Source organism: Phyllostomus discolor, chromosome 6 (genome assembly GCF_004126475.2).
Source record: "Phyllostomus discolor isolate MPI-MPIP mPhyDis1 chromosome 6, mPhyDis1.pri.v3, whole genome shotgun sequence".
Lineage (NCBI taxonomy): Eukaryota > Metazoa > Chordata > Mammalia > Chiroptera > Phyllostomidae > Phyllostomus > Phyllostomus discolor.
In genome coordinates, this window is record NC_040908.2 from 145,896,564 (window position 1) to 145,920,582 (window position 24,019).

At 35.5% G+C, this 24,019-nt stretch overlaps 1 protein-coding gene across 4 annotated transcripts in view; it reads left to right on the forward strand.

The window, feature by feature from the left end:
• The window catches only part of QSER1 (glutamine and serine rich 1), a 69,985-nt gene that overhangs the window by 6,171 nt on the left and 39,795 nt on the right, over window positions 1-24,019 (forward strand). For all 4 annotated transcript variants that reach the window (XM_036029200.1, XM_036029201.1, XM_036029202.1 and 1 more), the window contains 3 exons: window positions 11,922-12,034; window positions 12,430-12,591; window positions 16,200-19,913. In XM_036029200.1, coding sequence (XP_035885093.1) covers window positions 11,922-12,034; window positions 12,430-12,591; window positions 16,200-19,913 — 3,989 coding nt within the window. The remainder of the gene's footprint in view (window positions 1-11,921; window positions 12,035-12,429; window positions 12,592-16,199; window positions 19,914-24,019) is intronic.

Genomic DNA, 24,019 nt, shown 5'->3' on the forward strand with positions numbered 1-24,019 from the left:
AAGACTTAAAATAAAATTTAATAAAACCATATATGTTATTTTTGATTAAGATGATCTATAAGTATTCTACCTGCTTTGCCATGTGAAGTATAAGTAATATAGTATAATCGTGATTGTACAAAATACTAGTGGTTTTGTTATAAGTCTTTGGGGTTACAAATTTCTGGAAATTTCCTTAGGAAAACAGACCTTTTGAGCCTCTGGAAAAATTTTGAGTAATTTTAATTAAAATCTCTAGAGAAAGAAGAAATTGTGCAGTGAATATCAAAATGAATATTATAACTTTGGATTTTTATTTCACCAGAAAATCTTTTTCTCTATTCTAAAATGTAATTAAGTTTTTATATTAAACCAAAGATGTATAAGTGTTTGTTTGTAAATCTATTGCACATCCTTGACCCGTGTAGCTCAGTTGGTTGGGTGTCATTCCCCCAAAGCAAAAGATCACTGGTTTGAATCCCAGTCGGGGCACATGCCTGGGTTGCAGATTTGGTGCCCCTGGTTGGGACGAGAGGCAACTGATAGATGTTTCTTTCATATCTGCCTTTCTCTCCCTTCCCTTGTTTCTAAAAATAAATGAGTAAATAAAATCTTTTAAAAATCTAGTGCACAAATGTGAAAAGTGATAAATGTGCATCTTTTGATAGTCTTTCATCACCTAATGCCAGAAATCCTAGACGATACTAATAATAATGAACAGAAGTGTAATGTAAAAATTCAGCTTTACTAGTTTCTTAACAAGGAAAGCATTTAATTTGTTAGGGGAAAGACTAAGTCATAAACAATAAGATGCATTGCAGAAGCTAAAATAAAACATGGCATCCATACATTTGACTTATGGAAATATAAACTGTTATTTGTTATAGGAAATAACCAGCTGTATATTAATTTATTTATTAAAATATTTTATTTAGCCCTGGCTGGCGTAGCTCAGTGGATTGAATGCAGGCTGGGAACCAAAGTGTCCCAGGTTCGATTCCCAGCCAGGGTTCGATTCCTGGGTTGCAGGCCAGAACCCCCAGCAACCGCACACTGATGTTTCTCTTTCTGTCTCTCTTCCCCCACCTCCCTTACCTCTCTAAAAAGAAATAAATAAAATCTTTTTTTTAATATATTTTATTTATTTTATTTTATTTTTAGAGAGGGAAGGGAGGGAGATAGAGGGAGAGAGAGAGGGAGAGGGAGAGATAAACATCAATGTGCGGTTGCTGGGGGTTATGGCCTGCAACCCAGGAATGTACCCTGGCTGGGAATTAAATAAATAAAATCTTTAAAAATTTATTTATTTATTTACTTATTTATCTATCTATCTATTTTTGGAAAGAGGGGAAGGGAGGGAGAAAGAGGGAGAGAAACATCAATGTGTGGTTGCCTCTTGCCTGCGCTGCCTCTGGGGACCTGGCAAACAACCCAGGTCATGTGCTCTGAGTGGGAATCGAACCAGTGACCCTTTGGTTCGCAGCCTGTGCTCAATCCACTGAGCAACACCAGCCAGGGCTATATTAGTTTATTTTTTTTTAATTTATTTATTTTAAAGATTTTATTTATTTATTTTTTTAGAGAGGGAAGGGAGGGAGAAAGAGAGAAACGTCAATGTGCGGTTGCTGGGAGTCATGGCCTGCAACCCAGGCATGTACCCTGACTGGGAATCGAACCTGCGACACTTTGGTTCACAGCCCGCGCTCAATCCACTGAGCTACGCCAGCTAGAGCTATATTAGTTTGTTTATTTATTTATTTATTTATTTATTTATTTTTGATATATGCCACTGTCGGTTTTTGTTTTGTTTTTAATGATTTTATTTATTTATTTTTAGAGAGGGAAGGGAGGGTGGGAGGGAGAGAGAGAGAGAAACATACATCAATGTGGGGTTGCTGGGGGTTATGGCCTGCAACCCAGGAATGTACCCTGGCTGGGAATCGAACCTGGGACACTTTGGTTCCCAGCCCGCGCTCAATCTACTGAGCTACGCCAGCCAGGGCTTATATTAGTTTATTTTTAATAATTAGTTTAGAACCTGAAATGAGAGAGAACCATTCAGGACCCACATGACCATTTTTGTCTACCTTTTAAGTGAACATGTTAATGTCTGGACATTATAGGTAGTTAATACACTGTAGCCATTTGAATCAAAAAATAATTTGCTTTGACAGACATACTACTTTTAAAAGAAAGGTGTTAAAGAAAAATATTGGATGAGAAAGGTTGGATCTAAAAATTTTATCTTTGTTTAAAGGAAGGGTCAATGATACATACAAGTGATGACAGAAAAAAAAAGGAAGATGATGAATAAATAGGATTTTGGAGTTGTGTCCAATTCAGACCTTGGTGACTCTTGTTATGGATATAGCCAAGCATACACCACATGCCCATCATATTTCATTTATTTCCTGACAGAATAGATGGGAACTGGAAGTAGCCTTGACTTTGGCAATGTTTTTTCCTTGACATCTGCTACAAATGCCAAAATCTCTGTTTGTTGTGAGAAGTGTTTGGAATGGAATGATCGATTTGTGAATATTCTCCACCAGTTCATTAGGCAGGAAATAACACAAGTAGTCTTCATTTTACTTTCTAGGGAAAACAGAAACACCTTCTGTTTAACCAGCATAATTGTATTGTTTGTGTATAAAATGAAGTAGGATTTTTTTTGTAAAGATCATTAATGATGTATGTAACAGTTATAACCAACTTACCTCAAGAAATCATACTTGATTTAACAATTCTTATTACAAAGTACCAGGTGTACCTCCAGTCTACCAGTTACCAACTGGGAGTCCTGCATGAAACATGATTGCACTCGGATGGTTCACCTGAGGCCATTTTAATGAAGGGTTCGATTTTATAATTGGAGGCCAGAAAGGGAAATGGGGACAGTGAGTGAGTACAGGCACTGGGAAGCCACTTCTAGTAGTTCTGTGAAGGGGCAGTTGTTACTGGAGCCCAGAAGGAGCTGTATTGTGGAGGGGTGTTACATGACTTGAACCATAGTTGAGTTAGAAGGAGGGAATGGACAAATAATACAGTTCTGTCTTCTGCCTTCAGGTCTTCTGAGGAACCTACTTGTAGTGTAAGGAGTTGCTTTGTTCTGAGTTAGTCTTAAAAATGAGCAAATTAAGGCCCAAAGTTGCTTTAAATTGCTCAGGTCCTTTTAGAGCAAATCCAGGCTGTTTGACTATTCCAGCATTTTAGAAAAAAAATTAACAGCTTCATTGAGATTTATTTTACATATCGTAATGTTCATATTAACTGTACAATTCAATGATTTTTTTAGTATCTTTACATCACTAGTATGAACACAATCTAATCTTCAAACATTTTCATCATCCCCAAAAGAAACCTCATTCCCATTTGTAGTTACTCCCCATTCTCACCCCTAGCTCTATGCAACCATTAATCAATACTCTGTCTCTATAGATTTGCTTTTTTGGACATTTCATGTAAGTGAAGTCATAAAAATATGTGTTCTTTTGTGTGTGGCTTCTTTGACTAAGCATGATACTTTTGACATTCATCTATGTTGTAGCATGTATCAGTACATGTAAGTACTTACAGTGGAATAATACTCTGTTTTATAGATACAGCTCAGTTTGTTCATTTACAAGTTCATGGACATTTGGGTGTGTTTTTACTTTCTGGCTCTTGTGAATAATGCTGCTTTTATGTATTTCTTTTAAAAGAAAGGTGTTAAGAGGGGGGATGGGAAAAATTGGATCTAAAAATTTTATCTTTATTCAAAATAAAAAGGTAGCAATTTTATACAAATGCTGTGAACATTTGTATAAAAGTATTTGTTTGAATATATGATTCATTTTCCTTGGGTAGACACCTAGGAGTGGAATCATTGGGTCATGTGGTAAATCTGTGTTTAACATTTTGAGGAACTACCAAACTTGTTTTCTAAAGTGACTGCACTGTTTTACATTGCCACCAGCAGTGTGTTAGGGTTTTCGTTTATGCCTTTGTCAAGACTCATAATTGTTTTTTTATTATTGCTATTAATATCCTGAAGAGTTCACCATTTTTAACATGTAGATTTCTCTTTCCCACGGTTTTCTGCAAACTCAGGTTTAAGGGAAGGGAAGTGTCTTTATAATCAACAACCTTGTTATTTTCACTTTTTTTAAATAAGAGACATTGCTATAGAATTACTCAGCAGTTGGTAGCCAAGTTTATTAAACTCTATGTCCCTTAAGATTAATTTTTAAGTAATTTTTAGTCAAATATGGAGCTGCTTGGGTAGTAATGTATATATGAGGGGGGTAGTGGTTATGGCATTGAAAGGTGTATTTGATTTTAGGACTCCCTTTGCTTTCAATTTTAGTGTGGGAACTGATGGAAATGTTGTAGCAGGTAGCAGCTAGAGCCACTTTTAAAACTGTAGTCAATCCTTGCTTTAAAAACCTTTAGTTGTTGCCCTAGCCAGGTGATTCAGTTGGTTGGAGTGTAATCCCATACACCTAAAGGTTGCAGGTTCAATTCCGGGTCAGGGTACACACCTAGGTTGTGTATTTGATTCTTCATTGAGACGTTTACAGGAGGTGGCCGATTGGTGTTTCTCTCTCCCTCTCTTTGTCTCTTTCTAAAATTAATAAACATATTCTTGGGTGAAGATTTTAAAAAAAGCAAAACCCTTCAGTTGCACTAGTTTTCTATTGTACTTGGAATAAAATCCAGACTCCTTTATTGTACCCATAAGCTTTTCACATCTGCCTTTTGCCTACTACCTTTTTAGGTGAATCAATCTCCCTGCCACTTGCCCTTCTCTCAGGACACTCAAAACATGTTGATCTAGCCCTGGCTGGCGTAGCTCAGTGGATTGAGTGCAGGCTGTGAACCAAAGTGTCACAGGTTTGATTCCCAGTCAGGGCACATGCCTGGGTTGCAGGGCACAGCCCCCAGCAGCCACACATTGATATTTCTCTCTCTCAACTCTGTTTCTCCCTCCCTCCCCTCTCTAAAAATAAATAAATAAAGCCTTTAAAAAACAAACAAACAAACAAACATGTTGATCTTTCTTCAGCTTCCCTATATAGCAAACTCTTTCCCACGTCAGGCCTTTGTATAACCCTCTTCCTCAACTTAGTGACTCCTTTTTGTGGAGACTTGTCGATCACTGTGTCTTCCAAAAGTAGTGTCCCCCATAGCTTCTGTTCTCAACCCATTTCTCATGTAAGACACTTTCTGGCAATGTCACCCAGTTCCATGACTCAGAAATACCACTATTTCCCACTCAAATTTCTTTTCCTGAGTTTTAAATAGGAATGTTCATTCTTTTGAGTATTTCTCACTCTATCTATGAACACCTCACCTCAAACTTAATGCATCCCAAATCAAACTCTTCAATATTTGTTCAGCCTTATGAGCAGCTTCCTATCATTCATGATTTCTCCATCTTCCCCTACAAATATTTGTTGGCCATGTTTGCCAATTCTGTTTCCTAAGAGTTTGCAAATAGCTAACTATTGCTACTTTTCTGTCCTTAAAATGTTTTACCGATTTCTACGGTAGGATGTTGGCCTTCTTGCCTTCAGGCTCTCTCTGTTCTTCATACCACTTACCAGATTATCTTTCTAAGACAGTGATTCTCTATTGCCAGTACATGGCAGAATTGTCTGAAGAGCTTTTTCAATAGGTTCCCATGTCACAATTACAAATAAATAACTGCTGGAAGTGAGAACTGAGAGTACATAGTTTGAAAAACGTACCAGATGATGCTCATGGGCACCCCTGTTTAAAAACCATTCTTTTAAAATAAAATTTTAATACTTTAACTCTGATTAGAATTCTTTATAGGCTCTTGATTCCTTTGAAGATAAAAATGTGGATCTTATTTTCGACATAAATTTTCTGTAATCTGGCTTCTGTCTGACTAATATCCCCATCCCTCAATAGAACTATGCAGAATTATGCACAGGTCTACTAATGTATCATGTTACTCACAGTTTCCAGGTTTTTGTATATGGTATTCTCTTCCTAAATGCTCCTTGTTTCTTTCCTTGGACAATTCTCCTCTTCCAATATTCAGGTATCATTTCTTAGAGCTAAACCTTATTGATGTGTTATGTTTGTTTATTTACTTATAATTTTATTTTTCTATCTTCTAGTGCTTAGCATAATATTTCACAGTTAGTAAATGTCAGTCATATAAATGCAGACCTCACCTTTAGATACAATAATAATAGCAATGATTGAAAATGATGTGCCAAACACAGTACTTAGCAAAATGTTAAATACATGCTTTATCATGCATTCTCACAACCTTATGAACATGGGTGTTCTTATTACCCATATTTTAAAGTTGAGGAAACTGAGATAGGAAAAGTATGTGGTTAGCCTCAAGTTGCAGAATTTGTAAAGAACAGAACTGGATTAGAATCCTGTGGCCTATTTGCAAATCCTGTGCTTTTATATAGGTGTTACATAGTTGTTTCATGGTTTATTTTCTCAAATTTATGTTAAATAATCCTTTAATAGGCCTGATTATTCTTATGCTTCAATCTTGTTTATAATTCTTACACCATGATTATTTAAAATAACATTAAGGTATGAGTGGGACAGACATGCTGGAGTTGGAAACACAGTTAACTGAGTGAACTCAGTGTTTATGTCGATGCAGTTTTGAAGACAGATTTTATACTGAAGAATACTGTGTGGTAAATGAAGCAAAAATATTTAGCTTAACTCAGAATATTAGAAATACAAAGAACATTAGATTTCATAAATAGGAAAACTTACACTCTACAAGATACGTACTTTGCTGAAAGTCTTGAAACATATTTGTAGAATGAGGACTGGAATCTAGGCCTCCTGATTTCTAATCTAGGGTTCTTACCATTTTCAACTAGGAAGAGTTGATATATGTAAGAATAAAACAATATTTTCAAAGACTAAAGATAATTCTGTTACTATATTAGAATATATTTTTTCCAGTGGCCAAATTCTTTAACACAGAGAAAAGAGCGATATTACTAATTAAAGACAAAATCATTCATTCAATGCTTAAATAACTTATGACTTGTGTGCAAGTTCTGGCTTGTTTGCTGGGATTTAACATATTTCATGGAACTTTTGCTAATTAATTTTTAAACTTGGAATGTGTTTTATTTCTTAATTATTATGAATATAAAAGTATGTTATGCAAGGAGCAGAATTTGTAAATCTTATTGGTATCTCAATATAAACCATAAGATAACTTATTGTTAATATATTCAAAAGCATTTTTCTTTTCTTTTTTTTTTTAAAGATTTTATTTATTTATTTTTAGGGAGGGAGGTAGAGACAGACAGACAGACAGACAGACATCAATGTGCGGTTGCTGGGGGTTATGGCCTGCAACCCAGGAATGTACCCTGGCTGGGAATCCAACCTGGGACACTTTGGTTCCCAGCCCACGCTCAATCCACTGAGCTACGCCAGCCAGGTGCATTTTTCTTTTTTTAAAGAAGATTTTATTATTTATTAAAGGTTTTTTAAAGTTTATTTTTAGAGAGGGAAGGGAGGGAGAAAGAGAGGGAGAGAAACACCAATGTGTGGTTGCCTCTCACGTGACCCCCACTGGGGCCCTGGCCCACAACTCAGGCATGTGCCCTGACTGGGAATCGAACTGGAGACCCTTTGGCTTTCAGCCCGCACTCAATCCACTGAGCTACACCATCCAGGGCAGAAGATTTTATTTATTTTTAGAGAGAGAGGAAGAGAGGGAGAAAGCAAGGGTGAGAAACATTGATGTACAAAAGAAACATTAGTCAGTTGCCTCTTGTGAGTCCCGTAACTAGGGACCTGACCTACAACCCAGGCATGTGCCCTGACCAGGAATCAAAGTGGCAACCTTCTGATTCACAGTACAATTCCCAGCCCACTGAGCCACACCAGGCAGGGCACATTTTTTCTTATGCTCATATACCATTTTTATGCAAAAATTGCCATTGTAAATGAGATTTTTGTGTCAGCTTTCTCATCTGCCTTAAAACTTAATTTTCTTTGTTAAACAAATTAGATTAAAATTAGGAAAGTTTAGGGAAAGAATGTTCAGACTTAGAATAAAAAAGGTAAAGAGCGGTAACTGAATCATTATCTCTATTGATTTGTTTTATTTCTCAGGAAAAGGTCAGTTTTTTTAAAAGAATTTAAGTGACATCTCCTGAAGGACGATACTTCTCCATACAAAATTCTGACCCTTCTTATCAAGATTGAGTCTATACTCTGATTTCAGTATATGGGGAGAGAATGGAAGATTAAAATTTTATACTAGGCTGGGAAGAGGATTGAAGCATTTGTTGTGGCTCATCCTTTGGCTCCTTCCTCCTCTCTAGACCTTAGCTCCTGTAATATTTGGAGTATGTAGGAGGACAGTAAAAATCTTCGCTGTCTCTTCCCACCACCCATCTAGGCCTTGGGGGCTAGGTAGAGAGCTATGTCATCATGGTCCTATATTAAATAGATGTACATTTATTCATAGGAGATTTTACAGTGGCTCACATATGGGAGTGAGAAACAGGCCCTGTCTTGAGGCATTTTTTTCCAGGAAAAGAAAAAACTTTTTAAATTCTCACCCGAGGACACTTTTTTCATTGTTTTTAGGGAGACAGACAGACAGACAGAAAGACAGACATATGTGAGAGAAACATTGCTTGGTTGCCTTCTTGTACATGCCTCAACTGGGAATCAAACCGGAGACCTTTTGGTCTACTGGATGACACTCCAGCCCACCGAGCAGCCAGGCCAGGGCCACACATTTTTTTCTTTAAGGGCAAATAATTTGAACAAACATCACTAAGAGAAGCCAAAAGAATAGTTTATAAACATATAAAAAGACCCTTATAAACATATATTTAACATATATAAACATAAACATGTTTATATGTTTAAAACATGTTAAAACATATAACTCATCATTTGTTATTAGGGAAATGCAAATTAAACCATAAGGAGATACCACTATACCTACCTAGAATGGGTAAATTTAAGAAAACTGAAAAAGATCTAATGGTCATAAGGATAAAAAGCAAAAAGGGAACGTTCATTGTTGATGGTAATGTAAAATACTACATGCACCTATTTTCTCATCCAGTAATTCTACTCCAAACATGTAATTTAGGGAAATGAAAACATATGTTCACAAAAGACTTGTATACAAATGTTCACAAGAGGTTTATTCATAGTAGCCCCTAACTGAAAACAACCGAATGTCCACCAGGTGACTAGGTAAACATGTGACATATTCATACTCATTTTAAAGAAATGAACTACTCGTGTATACAACAACATAGATTTATCTCAAAAAACATGCTATATGAAAAGAGCCAGACATAAGAATACAGACTATAATTCCATTTATATGAAATTCTAGACCAGACAAGCCTAAATTTTAGTGACATTAGACTTAGTGGCTTTCTGGGGATGAGATGAAGAAGATGCTGACTGCAAAAGGGCATGATAAACCTTTTGTTGTGTTGGAAATGTTCTGCAAGTTGGTGGATATTGTGATTATACTGATGTGTACATTTATTAAAAAAATGTGTACACACTGAACATTTAAGTACACCTAAAATGGGTATACTTTATTGTAAATTATACCTTAATAAAATTTATCTTCAAAGTTAAAAAAGATTTTAAAATAATCCTAAAATTGAATCTTCAAACAGAAACAAAATCTAATTCCTGTATCTAATTAATAAGGTAGCTGTAGCAAATAATTATATATTACTTTTGAATTAGTGTTCTAAATGTATACACTTAGTGGTATAATCTTGGGACAGAAAGCACTGTGAAGAAATACTGACCTTTACTTAGTAGATTTGTTTTTGGTAGAGATTGCATTACAGTATTCTCAAGTAGAGCTAATGAGTAAATACACTGAAGTAGTTATGAACTAGGAGTGTAACCTTAGGAAAAGGGAGATATATACTTGAAATGAGGGAAGATGAGGAGTACTGTTTTGAATTTGAATTAGAGTTGTCAGTATTAACTCCAGTATTTATAAAGACAGTTATTTTCCTAGCTTCATCCACCAAAAGAGCCTAGAAACAATGAATGACACCTTGGGCACTGAACACACCTTACACCTAGATCTTGGTTTCTAAATGCCATTGCCCAGAAAAAGGGCTAGTTTCAGGTCTTGTACAGGGAAAATACAAAGGTGAGCCTGAAACATCTTGTGCTAGAAGAATGTGTTTGAGCACCAAGCAGGACACATCAAAAGAAGACAGGATCAAAAGAAGGGGCAAATTGAACATCAAGAATCTACAGTAATGTATCTTTTTAAAGTGTATAATATATACACATCCCTAAAAAACATTAAAATATATAAGTATAGTATATAATATATACATAAGAGGGGAAAAGGCTCATTTTTATTTTATAGAAGAATGCTTTTACATATTGAAATAATAATATAATTAGAAACCTACCATTTCCAATATCCAGTGCAATGACTGAATTAAAGATCTTGAGTGGATGATATCTAAAATCATTGGCTGTTGAAATCAAGGTATTTACAAGTTGGGATCAAGTGTTAAAATAATACCTCATAATTGCATATTAATTTCCAAGGAGGTAAAAATTACATGGAGAGATCTGACAGCACCATTCAGTTTAGCATCACCCATAATGAGACAAACTGCCATTGTGAGCATCCTCATGTTATGCAGTAAGAAGTTCAAAACGTCACTACTTATGATGTAGGGATCAGACCAACCCAGACTTTTGGATAGCCCATAATGCAAGAAGTCTGTGTCATGAAATCAAGACAAAGGGGATGTGGGATCTGAGGGCAACTATTCTAAATTTAAAGAGACAGAACCAAATGCAATTCTTGAATTTGATTGGATCCTATACTGAAAAAAACTTAAAAATTCCATGATAATTGAGGGAATTGGAGTATGACCGCTGTATTGAATGTTATTTAAAATTTTTTAAATACATTGATTTTAGAGAGACAGAGGAAGGGGTGGGAGAGACAGGTAGACATTGATTTGTTGTTCTACTTTCTCTTATGCATTTGGTTGCTTCTTGTGTGTGCCCTGACCGGAGATTGAACCAGCAACCTTGGCGTATTGGGATGACACTCTAACCAACTGAGCTACCCAAGCTAGGGCACATATTATTGTTGACTCATTGTTAAGGTTCTTCAAGTCTAATTAATTGGTTAATTAGGAGAATGTCCTATCCTTTGGAGATACAATTGAAGGAATTAAGGATATAGTATCGTGATGTCTCCAAGCTATTTTCAACTGGTTTTGATTAAAAAAAATTGTGTATAGAAAGAAAGATAAAACAAATGTAACGAAATGTTAACTGTTGAATGTTACACAACAAGTGTATGGGTTATTCCTTGTACTATTGTAAGTTTTTCTGGGTTTAAAATATTCAAAATAAAAATCAAAGGAAGAAAACATCTTGTTCTGAATGACTCTCAAAATGTACAGGCTTGAAATTTTCTAGGTGAGCTTTTGGGAAGTAGTATTTGAATTATCTTCTATTCCACAGAATGTTAGAATTAGAGGGGCCTTAGAGATGATCTTGTCTGTTATTCATACAGATGAGGAAATTAGTCTGATAGTAATTGAGTCAGTTATTGAAATCACACCAGTGATTGAGCTTGGATAATGAATTCAGCTCTTTTATTTTCCAGGATATTGCTTTTCCCACTGTAACATGTTTTACCTCTCCCAGGTGGTAAAAGTTGAAATAAGGAAAATACTATTTATTATTTTTCTTCCTAGTATATCTTCAATATATTTTCCCTGTTTTGACAGTGTTGTGAGACTGTGTTTGATCTATTTGTCTATAGGTCAGGATTTTAGTCAAAGACTTGTACTTTTGATCATTGCTCTCCTAGAATATTTTTTTTCTAGAACTGTTTTGATCTTATGGTTTGGGTGATATGTTTTTGGTCACTTATTTTTATTATCCTCTAGTTTAAGCTATGAAGAAGGACATCCCTCACTCTCTGAAACAAATCTCCTTCAGAGACAGACTTTTGCAGCCTCCCATCAGCTTCCTGGATATTCTACCACACCTCAGCCAACCGGTAAAAACTCTATGTGAAATACATGAATCTGGGTACATTTAGTGAACAAGAAGAAAACTCTGTTTTCACATGTTGGGGTATGAATGTGTGTCAGGACATAACAGTGCCATGGGAAACTTTAAAATGAAAGTGAGATTAAAAGCTTTGTCTTTTATTCATAAGGAGTATCTATATAATTAATTAGTTGGAAGATTTTTTTCATGCATCTTTGTAGATTTTAAATTACAACTGTGCTTGGTCAAATTAATATTTGCTATTTCAAAATAAATCAGGTGAGGGTTATAGTTTAGAACTTTTGGCCTCAAATTTCAGAGATTTAAAAAAATAACAATCAGGAATGTAATTTTGTATTAACAGTATTTTTACTTTGGGATATATTTTGTCTTCAAATGTAGGTCTTTCTGGAATATTTGATACTGGTGTGAACAGTGCCAGCACTAACACTAAGGAATCTTCAGTAATGAACTTTCTCTCTTCTGTTGAATCTCGAACAGCCCAGGCTGCTTCTTCAGGAACTACTCTTTTACCACAATTCAGGGCTCCATCCTGGCAGACAGGTGATTCTTTGTTTTCAGAATTGTTAAGTCTTATAAAAATATACTTTGTATGTCCTTGTCATTATGGTAGTATCACTGAGAGTGAAGTTAATTATTGATTTTCCAGTGAACTTTGAAACCTGGAACTTTTCACAATTTAAAGATGGACAAAATTCAAGAAATTGTTACCAGCAGAAATTCAGTTTAGGCACTCTGATAAAAAACCAACAAGTTGAAGAGGGTGGATAATTATAAAGAAACCTTAGAAGTAAAATTTTCATCTGTCAATTTAAGTACAGTTGACTCTTGAAAGACGTGGGTGTTAGGGGCATGCTGACTTCCTGCACAGTTGAAAATCCACGTATCACGTCTTTTTTTTTTTTTTTTTTTTTTTTTAAGGAAATGTAATTTACTTTTTTTTCAATTACAGTTGACAGTATTATTTTATATTAGTCTGAGGTGTACAGCATAGTGGTTACACATTTATATAATTTGTGAAGTGATCCCCTCGATAATACTAGTACTCACCTGGTATCATACGTAGTTATTACAATATTGACTATATTCCCTGTGTTGCATGTGACTTTTGACTCCCCTAAAACTTTACTAATAGCCTACTATTGACTGGAAACCTTACCAATAACATAGTCGATTAACACATGTTATATGTTATATATATTATGTACTGTATTCTTAGAGTAAGCTGGAGAAAATGTTGTTAAGGAAAATCTTAAGGAAGAGAAAATACACTAACGGTATTTATTTTAAAAATTCTATAGCTCTGGCTGGTGTGGGTCAGTGGATTAAGTACTGGCCTGCGAACTAAAAGGTCGCTGGTTTCATTCCCAGTCAGGGCACATGCTTGTGTTGGGGGCCAGGTCCCCAGTTGGGGGTATACAAGCGGCAGTCAATCAATTTATCTCTTGTGTATCCATGTTTCTCCCCCCCGCCCCCAGAAATAAATAAATAAATAAATAAATAAATAAATAAATAAATAAAGTCTTTAAAGAAAAAAAAGCCTCATGTAAGTGAACCCATGCAGTACAAACCTGTGTTAAGGGCCAGTTATAGTTCTTGTATACTTGAAAGGAGTAAAGATTAATTTTTTCGCCATTTCAGCTTTATTGACTATAAAATTGTAAGATATTTAAAGTATACCTTGTGATGATTTACTATACATTTACACTCTGAAAGATTTCCTCCTCATCTAGTTAATTTATACATCCATCACTTTATATATTTCTTTTCTGGAGTTTTGTTTTTGTTTTTAGTAAAAGATTAAATTTCACTTATTTTAGTGACTGCAGGCAAGGTAGGCAGTATGGTCAAAAACCATCATGGGACTGAGTTATGTAAACTTATCCTTCATTGAAAAGATTGAATCACTATTTAATAAAAGTCTTAACAAGTTGATATTATACAGAGTGGGGCAAAAGTAGGTTTACAGTTCATGGAAAATAGTATGGTAATTAGTTAATAATAATACAAGAATACACTGTTTCCCATAATCACAACTGTAAACCTACTTTTGCTCTATCCTGTGTTGTGCCCCTTTATGTGCACTTTTTAATTTTATTTTTCAACTGTTTTTCACCCACATTATTTGTATGTATTTTTATTTTTTGCAGGATGACAGGAAGGTTTGTTTTTAAGGTTTTACTTAAAGAATAAGAAATGTCAGCATATTTGAGAAAATATTTGTAGATGGTAACTATAAGAAATTATATTTTATTCTGATATAAATTACATTCATAGAGCTTCTCAGTATGCCTCAACAATTTTTTTCTACTTTCAAGAAGATAATTAATGTTTTAGTGTGAAATATGCAGGATATTAAAAAACACAATGGCTTCATATTTTGCTTCCTGGAATAATTTTATATTACACATATCCAGTTAGACTTTCTATTCTAGTTCCTGTGGTTATATTATTTTAATCATTAATTATAAGTATTACTTATTCTTTTAAGTGTAACTAGTTATTTTCATTCCTTGTAGTAGTAATATTTTTTTGACATTTAATGGAAAGAAGTGAGAAAAGAATGTTTTTGAAAGGGCTAGAGAATCTGTTTTCCCGTGAAAAAAATTTTTAAATGGAAGCTCACTGAAAAGCATGTAAACAATACAAGGGTGTATAAAATGGAAAATGATAATTTCTAACAACAGTCCCACTTTTTTAGACAAGGTTTAACAGTTTGGTATTTACTCTCTTTTGATATCTTTGTATATCAAAATATATATCCACCTAATTAATGTTCACAGCAACAATATTATTAGGATATGCCATCATTATTTGATCAGTCCCCTGTTGATGGACATTTAGGTTATTTCTACTTTATGTACAATAATTGTAGTGAATATCTTTTGCATGTCTTTGTGTCTACTTATAAGGGGGCACCTCAAAAAACCCAGAATTTAAGTATAAAATATTGTGTATTCTTATATGTTTAAATTTCAGTCATCTTCAGAGTACTCTCCATTTGATGTAATACACCTATTGAGACATTTTTTTCCACTGCCCAAAACAGTTTTTGAAAACATTGATTTGGATGCCTTTTAGTGCTTCTTTGTTTTGTTTTTGTTTCACCTCTTCCCCATCAGCAAAATGTTCCCCTTTGAGGATTTTTTTCATTAGGGAAACAAAAACTCACTCAGGGTAAGATCAGGTGAATGGAGAGGGTGGGGCAACCGGGGTTACGCTGTTTTTGGTCAAAAACTGCTAAACGCTCAGCACAGTGCCGGCAGGTGTGCTCGTAAATCACCCATCATGAAATGTACAAATGTGATGAGTTTTCAAAAAAAATTCACTGGAGCCAAATGGGGCCTCTCACAACAATGCCCACTGGTACACTGATACAGATGGGTTCCTAGAACACTCACCCAGTGGGGAAAGCCTGTACTACAAAGGGCTCGCCTTCCAGAAGATAATCCAGGGTTTTTTGGTTCCCCTTGTATTTCCATAAGATATATTTCTAGAAGTGAAACTTTTGGATAATAGGGTATACACTTTTTTACTTTAGCTTTATATAGCTAGAATACTATTCTGAAATGTTAGCAATTTCTTCTTGACAATACTTTATTAATTTCTGATTAGCTTTTATGATAAATATGCATCTGCTGCTATTGGAAGTTGTTCATAGGAAGTCAACACTTGAAATGCAAGGTTTTTTTTTTAATGCATATGTTTTGATTAAAAAAACTTTGCAACACTGACCTGTTATTGTGAGATTTATTGATCATGTTAAATGTAGGCAGTTTAGTTTCAATTTTAATGTTAAGAATATTTTAGCTTCTCCATTGGTGTTTTGCATTAGGTAAATTAATCACTAGAGATAATGCACATTTTTACTAGTTTCTTAATTGACCTTGTCTAACTATATATAAACTCATTTTTATATAATAATTATATATATATAAGTTGCTGATAGCTGTAACTTTGTTTTTGCTTTAAGAAACCTAGGTATTTTGAAATGTAATTTTCAGAATTTACATGTAGAATTTTTCCATCTTACAGAAGTTTTGGTGGGTTGAGGTTATATAAGTATCTACTATGAAAACATATATATGTGTGTGTGTATATAAGTATTTGTGCTGTAATTGTAGAAATATCTTCATGTTTTCTCTTCATAGGTATGCATTCCTCAGCAGCAACTGAGCTGTTTGTTACTGGACCTTTGCCAACCACTGGAACACTTCCACCTTCTGCCCTCTCTGCTTATCAGCATCCCACCACTTTCAGCAATAGGAACTTTGCTACCACCTCACCTTTGGTGCTTCAGGATTCAACTTTTAACACTACATCAAATGGAATTTTAAATCCTCATGACCCTTTGCTACAAATCAAAACTTCCCAGGGAACTGTTCCAACTGCTTTGGCATTTGAGCGCCTGGGCAGTTCTGTATTAAGTAACAGCATACCACCTCAGTCCTCAACATATCGCTCTGCACAAGAGTCTGCACCCCATCTTTTACAACCTCAGTTCAGTTTGTTGCCTTCAGCACTTGGGGGAACCCAGCAAACTCCTCAAGCCTACAGTTCAACTCTCTTTACTAATTCTACTGCTTCCATTGAAAGAGCTCTTCTTCGAGAATGTAGTGTTATTAAACACCATCAGCGGCCTTCAGGTACCCAGTCTATTCAGGCACAACTGACTGGTTCACAGCATTCCTTACATAGTTATCTACCAAACTCAAGTGTAGTTAATTTTCAGGAAACAAGTAGGCAGTCATCTTTATCTTGTAGCCCAATAGGAGAGCCCACTCAGGTGAGCAATGGAGAATTGCAGCAGAAGAGCTCCCAGGTCTCAGTGGAACTTGCTCAGTCTTATTCATCTGCAATTCCGTCATCAGGGTATCTTCCTTCCACTACAAAAGTAAAAAGCTGTTCTACAAAACAACCACTCACATCAACTAAGACCCCAAAACCTCAAAGTATAATTCCTCCTGTGCAAACACTAAGCTATTCCAAACCTTTACACAACCAGAGTTCTGTAATATCAGGCCAAGCACAAATTTATTCTACAGCGCAACTACCAAGCCTTTTATCAGTTAGTCAGTCCCAAAATTATGGTTTAGTACAGCCACATAATGTGCCATCTATTGTTCATTCACAGGTTTATAGGTCCAGCAAAGTTGAAAAGTTGCCATCCTTATATAAAACATTGACTTTTTCTGGCTCATCTCAGACTATAACTTCTGAAAATCAGACACTTGATTATTCTTCTAATCAGCAAGAGGTATTATCTTCAGTTACAAATGAGAATTACCCTGCTCAAACAAGAGATCTGTCTTCAGTTAGCCAGTCTCAAAGCTACTCATCTGGTCCTTCTCAGGGTTTGTCACCAGTTAGCCAGACACAGGTTAATTATTCATCTCAATCACAAGTTTTGTCAGTTGTTAGTCCTTCGGAAAACTATGCATCAGGGCAGTCCCTAACATTAACAGCTCCTTCTCTTTCTTATTCTTCCGCCTCTCGAGCTCAGAGTTTGCCAGATTCTAGCACAACCCAGAATTATATTTCTATGCATTCTTCCCAAAATGCTCAGGCTCAAGGATCATCATCTCCCCAGTCCCAAAAGTTTTTGCCTGCTATCCAATCATCTTTTACATCCTCTACTCATTGTCAGACATTACAAAATAACATACCTTCCCCTGACCCAAAATCTTACGCTGAAAGAAAACTTGACTCAAATGTGTATGCGTCTTCAAAGCAAGAAGGTGATTTTCCAATGCAAGAGTTACAGGTATTACAGCCACAGGTATCTCTTGAGTCATCAACCCAAAGGCTATCTGATGGGGAAATTAATGTTCCAGAATCAGCTTACAAGGTGTCAAAAGCAGATGAAAGATATCCTCAGAGTGTTATCAGAAGTAATTCCCATCTTGAAGACCAAGTTGTTGGGCTTGCTCTACAAGGCTCAAAAAAAGAAGAAAGTATGGTTGGTTCAGTGACACAACTTAACCAACAAATTGGCCAAGTCAATAATACAGCAACCATTGATATTAAAAAATCAACTGAATTAATGCAAACTCCACAAATAAGGTTGAATACTAAAGACCTAAACCAGCAGCACCCTCTTATACATAAAGTTCATGAAGCCAAGGTTCAGGAGCAGCATGATCAAATTATTAATGCCTCATCTCAGATTCAAATTCCAAATCATGCTTTAGGGCATGGCCATCAGCCATCTCTTCCTAATACACAGATCCTTCTAGATTCTGCCTGTGATTTACAAATTCTTCAACAATCAATACTTCAGGCAGGTTTAGGACAAGTGAAGGCACCTCTACATGTACAGCGCGTTCCAAGTCCTCAACAAATAGTACATCCTTTTCTTCAAATGGATGGTTCTATTATTCAGAGCAATGGTGATCATTCTCAGCAGCAACTCCATGCTCAAAATTCTGAAATTATGAAAATGGATCTCTCTGAGTCTTCAAAATCTTTACAACAACATCTAACAACCAAGGACCACTTTAGTGAAGCAAATCAACATGATTCAAAGAATCATTTTGTTTCCCTTGGATCAATATGTTTCCCAGAGGCAATGCTGCTCACTGATGAAAGAAATATTTTATCAAATGTAGATGATATCTTAGCAGCTACAGCTGCAGCTTGTGGGGTTACACCTTCTGATTTTTCCAAATCAACGTCAAATGAAACCATTCCGACTGTTGAAAATGGTGATTCTAAATCTCATTTTCAGCAATCATTAGATGTTGGGCATGTGAGTTCAGATTTTAACTCTCTAACAGCTACAGTAGGAAAGCCACAGAATTTAAATGATATTGCCCTAAATGGAAGTCAAGTTACGGTAAATGTTTCACCAGTACCTACCCTTCAGTCAAAAATGACTCTTGATCAACAGCATGTTGAAACACCTGGTCAAAATAAAGCACCTAAACTCACTTCATCAGTGGCTGGACCAAATCATGAGGTCCAGGAACAAAGTTCTGGCCCATTCAAGAAACAGTCTGCTACCAATCATGAATCTGAAGAAGATTGTGAAGTTCCTATTGATAGTTCAGTAAATAATAACAGAAACCAAGAATTTGTTTCTAGTAGTAGAAGTATAAGCGGAGAAAGTGCTACATCGGAGAGCGAATTCACCTTAGCAGGAGATGACAGTGGTGTGTCAGTGAACCCAACTAGGAGTGCACTTGCACTGTTGGCCATGGCCCAACCTGGTGAGGCAATCAGTGTCAAGATTGAAGAAGAACACCAAGACTTGATGCATTTTAACCTTCAGAAGAAAAAAACTAAAGGGAAAGGGCAAACTAAAGAGGAAGACAACAGTAATCAGAAACAGCTGAAAAGACCTGCCCAAGGGAAACGCCAGAACCCAAGGGGAACAGATATATATTTGCCATATACTCCTCCCTCCGAAGGCTGCCATGATGTTTATCAGCATCAAGAAAAAATGAGACAGAAGATCAAAGAAGTAGAGGAAAAACAGCCAGAAGTCAAAACAGGATTTATTGCCTCTTTCTTAGATTTTCTGAAATCAGGGCCCAAGCAACAGTTTTCTACTCTTGCTGTTCGAATGCCTAACAGGACTAGACGACCCGGGACCCAGATTGTGCGTACGTTTTGTCCCCCACCATTTCCAAAGACTTCCTCTACAGCACGCACACCGACACCCACACCAACACCCACACCGTTAGTGTCTGACACTGGGTCGAACAGTCCATCAGAAAAAGTTAGGGAACTGAAAAACTTAGAGCATTTATCTTCGTTTTCTTCTGATGAAGATGATCCTGGAGTATCCAGTCATGATACTCATAAAAGCACCTCTACCACCTTAACTACTTTGGATGCTACTTCTGATAAAAAAAAGAAACCAGGTAAAGTTTTAAAGTTTAGATACATAATTATGGCTTTCTATTATTTTTATGGCTATAAGACTGGATTTTAAGCTTTCTTCATTTGAAGCAGGTTTGCTTCAATATTATTTAATTTTCAGGACAAAAATGCATAGGTAGCTATCTTAGGGAATTGACTTAATTTTTAAAATGTTCCTTGCCTGTAGGAAAGTTTTGGGTTTCAGGTTGAGTACTGTTTTTATCTTGGCTTTTTATCACATGCAACCTAACTTACATGGTATGCTGTTCAGACTTGTCTAATCTGAGACAGACATTTTGAAGTGGTTTATGGATATGAGGCATTGTATGAGGGCTCTTTTGTAGTATAAACTGGCATACTTTCTTGGTATGCCAATTTTATCTGAAGATTAACATTTTATTATTAAATATGGTTATATTGTATGTGGTATACACATTAATAAAAAATTTTCCTCTCGTTCCAGACTATATGTCCAAATCTTTGGGTATAACACACTTTTACAGAGTAAAGTGTGTTTCACTTTACTCTGTAGTTAAGGTAACATTTAGAGGAATTATTTGAAAAACATTGCTTTATGTAAATAATTGACAAGTATAAATGTTACTATGTTAAGGAATATTAAAAGAAAAAATATTTAAAACAATAAAATAGCTACTACCTCTGCGCCAGTAACTAGCAGCAATGGTGGGGAGATATGCATTGTTACCTCCAATGTACAGATGATATAATGGGATAAATGAATTCCCCAGGTCTGTACAGCTAGTAAGTGGCAGAGCTGGAATCTGAACTCAAGTTTGCCTGTCTTTTAGAGCCTGTATTCTGCCTAGCTCTTTTGTGTCATTAGAGTGGTGTGTCAAGAGTTAAACCTTGTTTTGTGGTGTACCTCTTAGCTTCTTTCCTGACTTGAGAGTACCCTTAACTACTAAAGTGACAGGAAACCAATGATATCCCAAATGATCTGTTAGCATAACTATCTCCTAGTATATTTCTAAAGAATTCCTGTTTTGTTATACGGGGAAAGTAGCATAATGGAACATTGGTATGACAAAGACATTTATGGATGTGACTAATCCTAGTAAGATTTTACACTCCTCTACCCCAATTCAGAGTGCTTTGCAATTACTGTTATAATATTCCCTTACATTCCTAGGACAAACCTTTTGCAATTTCTCTTCTAAAATGTGTCTTAAAAATAGATTCTTTGAGATATCTTATTTTTAGTTAAAATCATCACCATTAACTCAATCCTTACTATCATTAAGTCTTTGAAATTATCTTTACCATCCCCACTGGCACCTCATCTGCAAGAGCTGATCTCTCGCTGGGATTATTATTAGACTTCTCACTAGAATTCTTCCCACCAGTCTCTGTACCAGTCCATCCGCAACATTATCGTCAGATTTATCTTTATAAAAAGGGAAAATTGTTATTTCTCTAGTTTGAAATACTTCTTGGTGTTTAATGGGAAGCAAGAGATCTAAAATGTTAAAATTCTCCTTTTCCATCTTTTCCAGTACCATTTGTTGAAAAGATAATTAATCCTTTCTCTTTTTGATTGCTTTTGCACTTTGTGAAAGTCAGCTGATCATGTTCTTTTGAGTCTGTTCTGGCACTCAGTTCTGTTACATTGTCTTAAGTGTTTATGCTTTCACCAATACCACACTGTATTAATTGCTGTAGCTTTATGGGAAGTCTTGAAATAAGGCAGTGTGAATCCTCCAAATTTATCTTTTTCAAAATTGTTTTGCCTATTTTTAGTTCCTTTCCTTTTCCATATAAATTTCCCAGTCAACTGTTGGCATCTACATAAACTCCTGCCAGGATTTTGATTTTGATTTCCTTGAATCTATAGCAATTTGAAGAAAACTGAACTGTTAACAATATATTGAGTCTTGCCCACAAACCAAAAGGTGGCCTGTTCGATTCTCAATTTAACTCCTGGTCAGGGCACGTGCCTGGGTTGCAGGCCAGTTCCCAGTTGTGAGCATGAATGAGAGAGGCAATTTATGGATGTTTCACTTAACATCATGTTTCTCTCTCTTTCTCCCTCCCTTCCCTTCTCTCTAAAAATAAGTAAATAAAATCTTAAAAAAATAAACAATATATTGAGTCTTAACAATTTATGAACAACTTTCATTTCTTTCACCAGTCTTTTTTGTAGTTTTTGGCATATAGATCCCACACATGCTTTGTCGGGTGTATCCTGGAATATTTTGGGGGTGATATTTATTATAAGTTATACTTATTAAAGTTTTCAAATTCCATTTATTCATTGGTAGATTATAAAAATAATGTTGGTTTTTATATGTTGATTTTTAAATCCTGCAAATCTGCACAACTCATTTATTCTAGGAATTTTTTTTGATTCCATAGGATTTTTAATGTAGGAAATGTCATTTGCAGATACAGTTTTATGTATTCTTTTCCAATCTCATGCTTTTTTCAATCCTATGTTAACACACAGGCTGGGATTTCCTGTACAATGTTTAATGGGAATGGTGAGTTTGGACATCCTGATCATGTTCTTGATCTTTGGGGGAAAGAAATCAATCTCACCATTAAGTATTATGTTAACTGTACGTGAAAGAAGTGCCATATATATATATATATATATATATCTTAGTTTGCTGACAGTTTTTTATAGTGAATAGAGGTTGAATTTTGTCAAATGCTTTTTCTTCATATATTGAAATGATTATGATTTTCTTATTTAGTCTGTCATGTGGTGAATTACATTGATTTTGAAATAAATTTGTGGCCTGGCATTCCCAGGATAAACCCCACTCACTTTGATATATTATCTTTTTTTATATACATGGATGGAACCAGTTTTCTAATTCTTTTGCATCTGTGTTTACAATGGATATTAGTATGTAGTTTTCCTTTTGTAGTACCTTTGTCTTGTTTTGATATCTTGTTATTGCTGAGTTCCTAAATGAATTAGAGAGTGTTCCCTTCTTTCAGATTTTCTGTAAAAGAGTTGGTAGTATTATTTCTCCTGTAAATGTTTGGTTGAATTTGTTAGCGAAATTACCTAGACCTGGAGTTTTCTTTGTCAGAAAGTTTTTAACTATAAATTCTGTTGGGTTCCCTAATGCTGAACCTTAAAAAAAAATTCTACCAACTCTACTTGGTCATGATGAGTTATTTTAACCCATTGCAAGATTTAAAGTTTTTTTTTTATTTAACTTTTTTTAAAAGATTTTATTTATTTATATTTAGAGAGGGAAGGGAGGGAGAGAGAGAAACATCAATGTGCGGTTGCTGGGGACCATGGCCTGCAACCCAGGCATGTGCCTGGGCTGGGAATCGAACCTGCGATGCTTTGGTTCGCAGCCTGTGCTCAATCCACTGAACTAGGCCAGCCAGGAAATTTAAAGTTTTTTATATGGGAATTTTTCACATAGATTCACAGAAGAGAGTAGCTACTGCTAGATTTGTTTATTTGTTTAGTCTTATTCTTGTTTGTATTCAGGAATATTCTGATCTTTTCTTTTTTTAAGATTTTATTTATTTTTAGAGAGGGGGAGGGGAGGGAGAAAGAAAGGGAGAAAAACATCAATGTGTGGTTGCCTCTTGCATGCCCCTCGTTGGGGACCTGGCCCACAACCCAGGCATGTGTCCTGACTGGGAACGGTACCTGTGACCTCTTGGTTTGCAGGCTGGCACTCAGTCCACTGAGCCACACCAGTCAGGGCAGAATATTCTGATCTTTGAAATTGAAAATATTTACCTCATATTATAGGAATTTGGTTAAACTTTCTAAGAATATATCTGAGAGTTTGCAGTGTTTTTCCTGGGTTTGATCTATTTTGGGTCAATTTAAGAAAGATATATTTCCTAGTAAAATTAATCTCTTTCATTTAATTTTAAAGTTAGTTATGAAATTGTACATATTCTCTCATAAGTTTTTGTATCCTCTGTTTCTGTACTTGTGATCTTAATTGCTCTAAATGATTATTTGAGTCTTTTTGCTGATCAGTCTGTGAAAAGTTTGCCTATTAGATGATTCTTTTTTTTTTTTTTTTAAGATTTTATTTATTTATTTTTAGAGAGGGAAGGGAGGGAGGGAGAGAGAGAGAGAGAGAGAAACATACATCAATGTGTG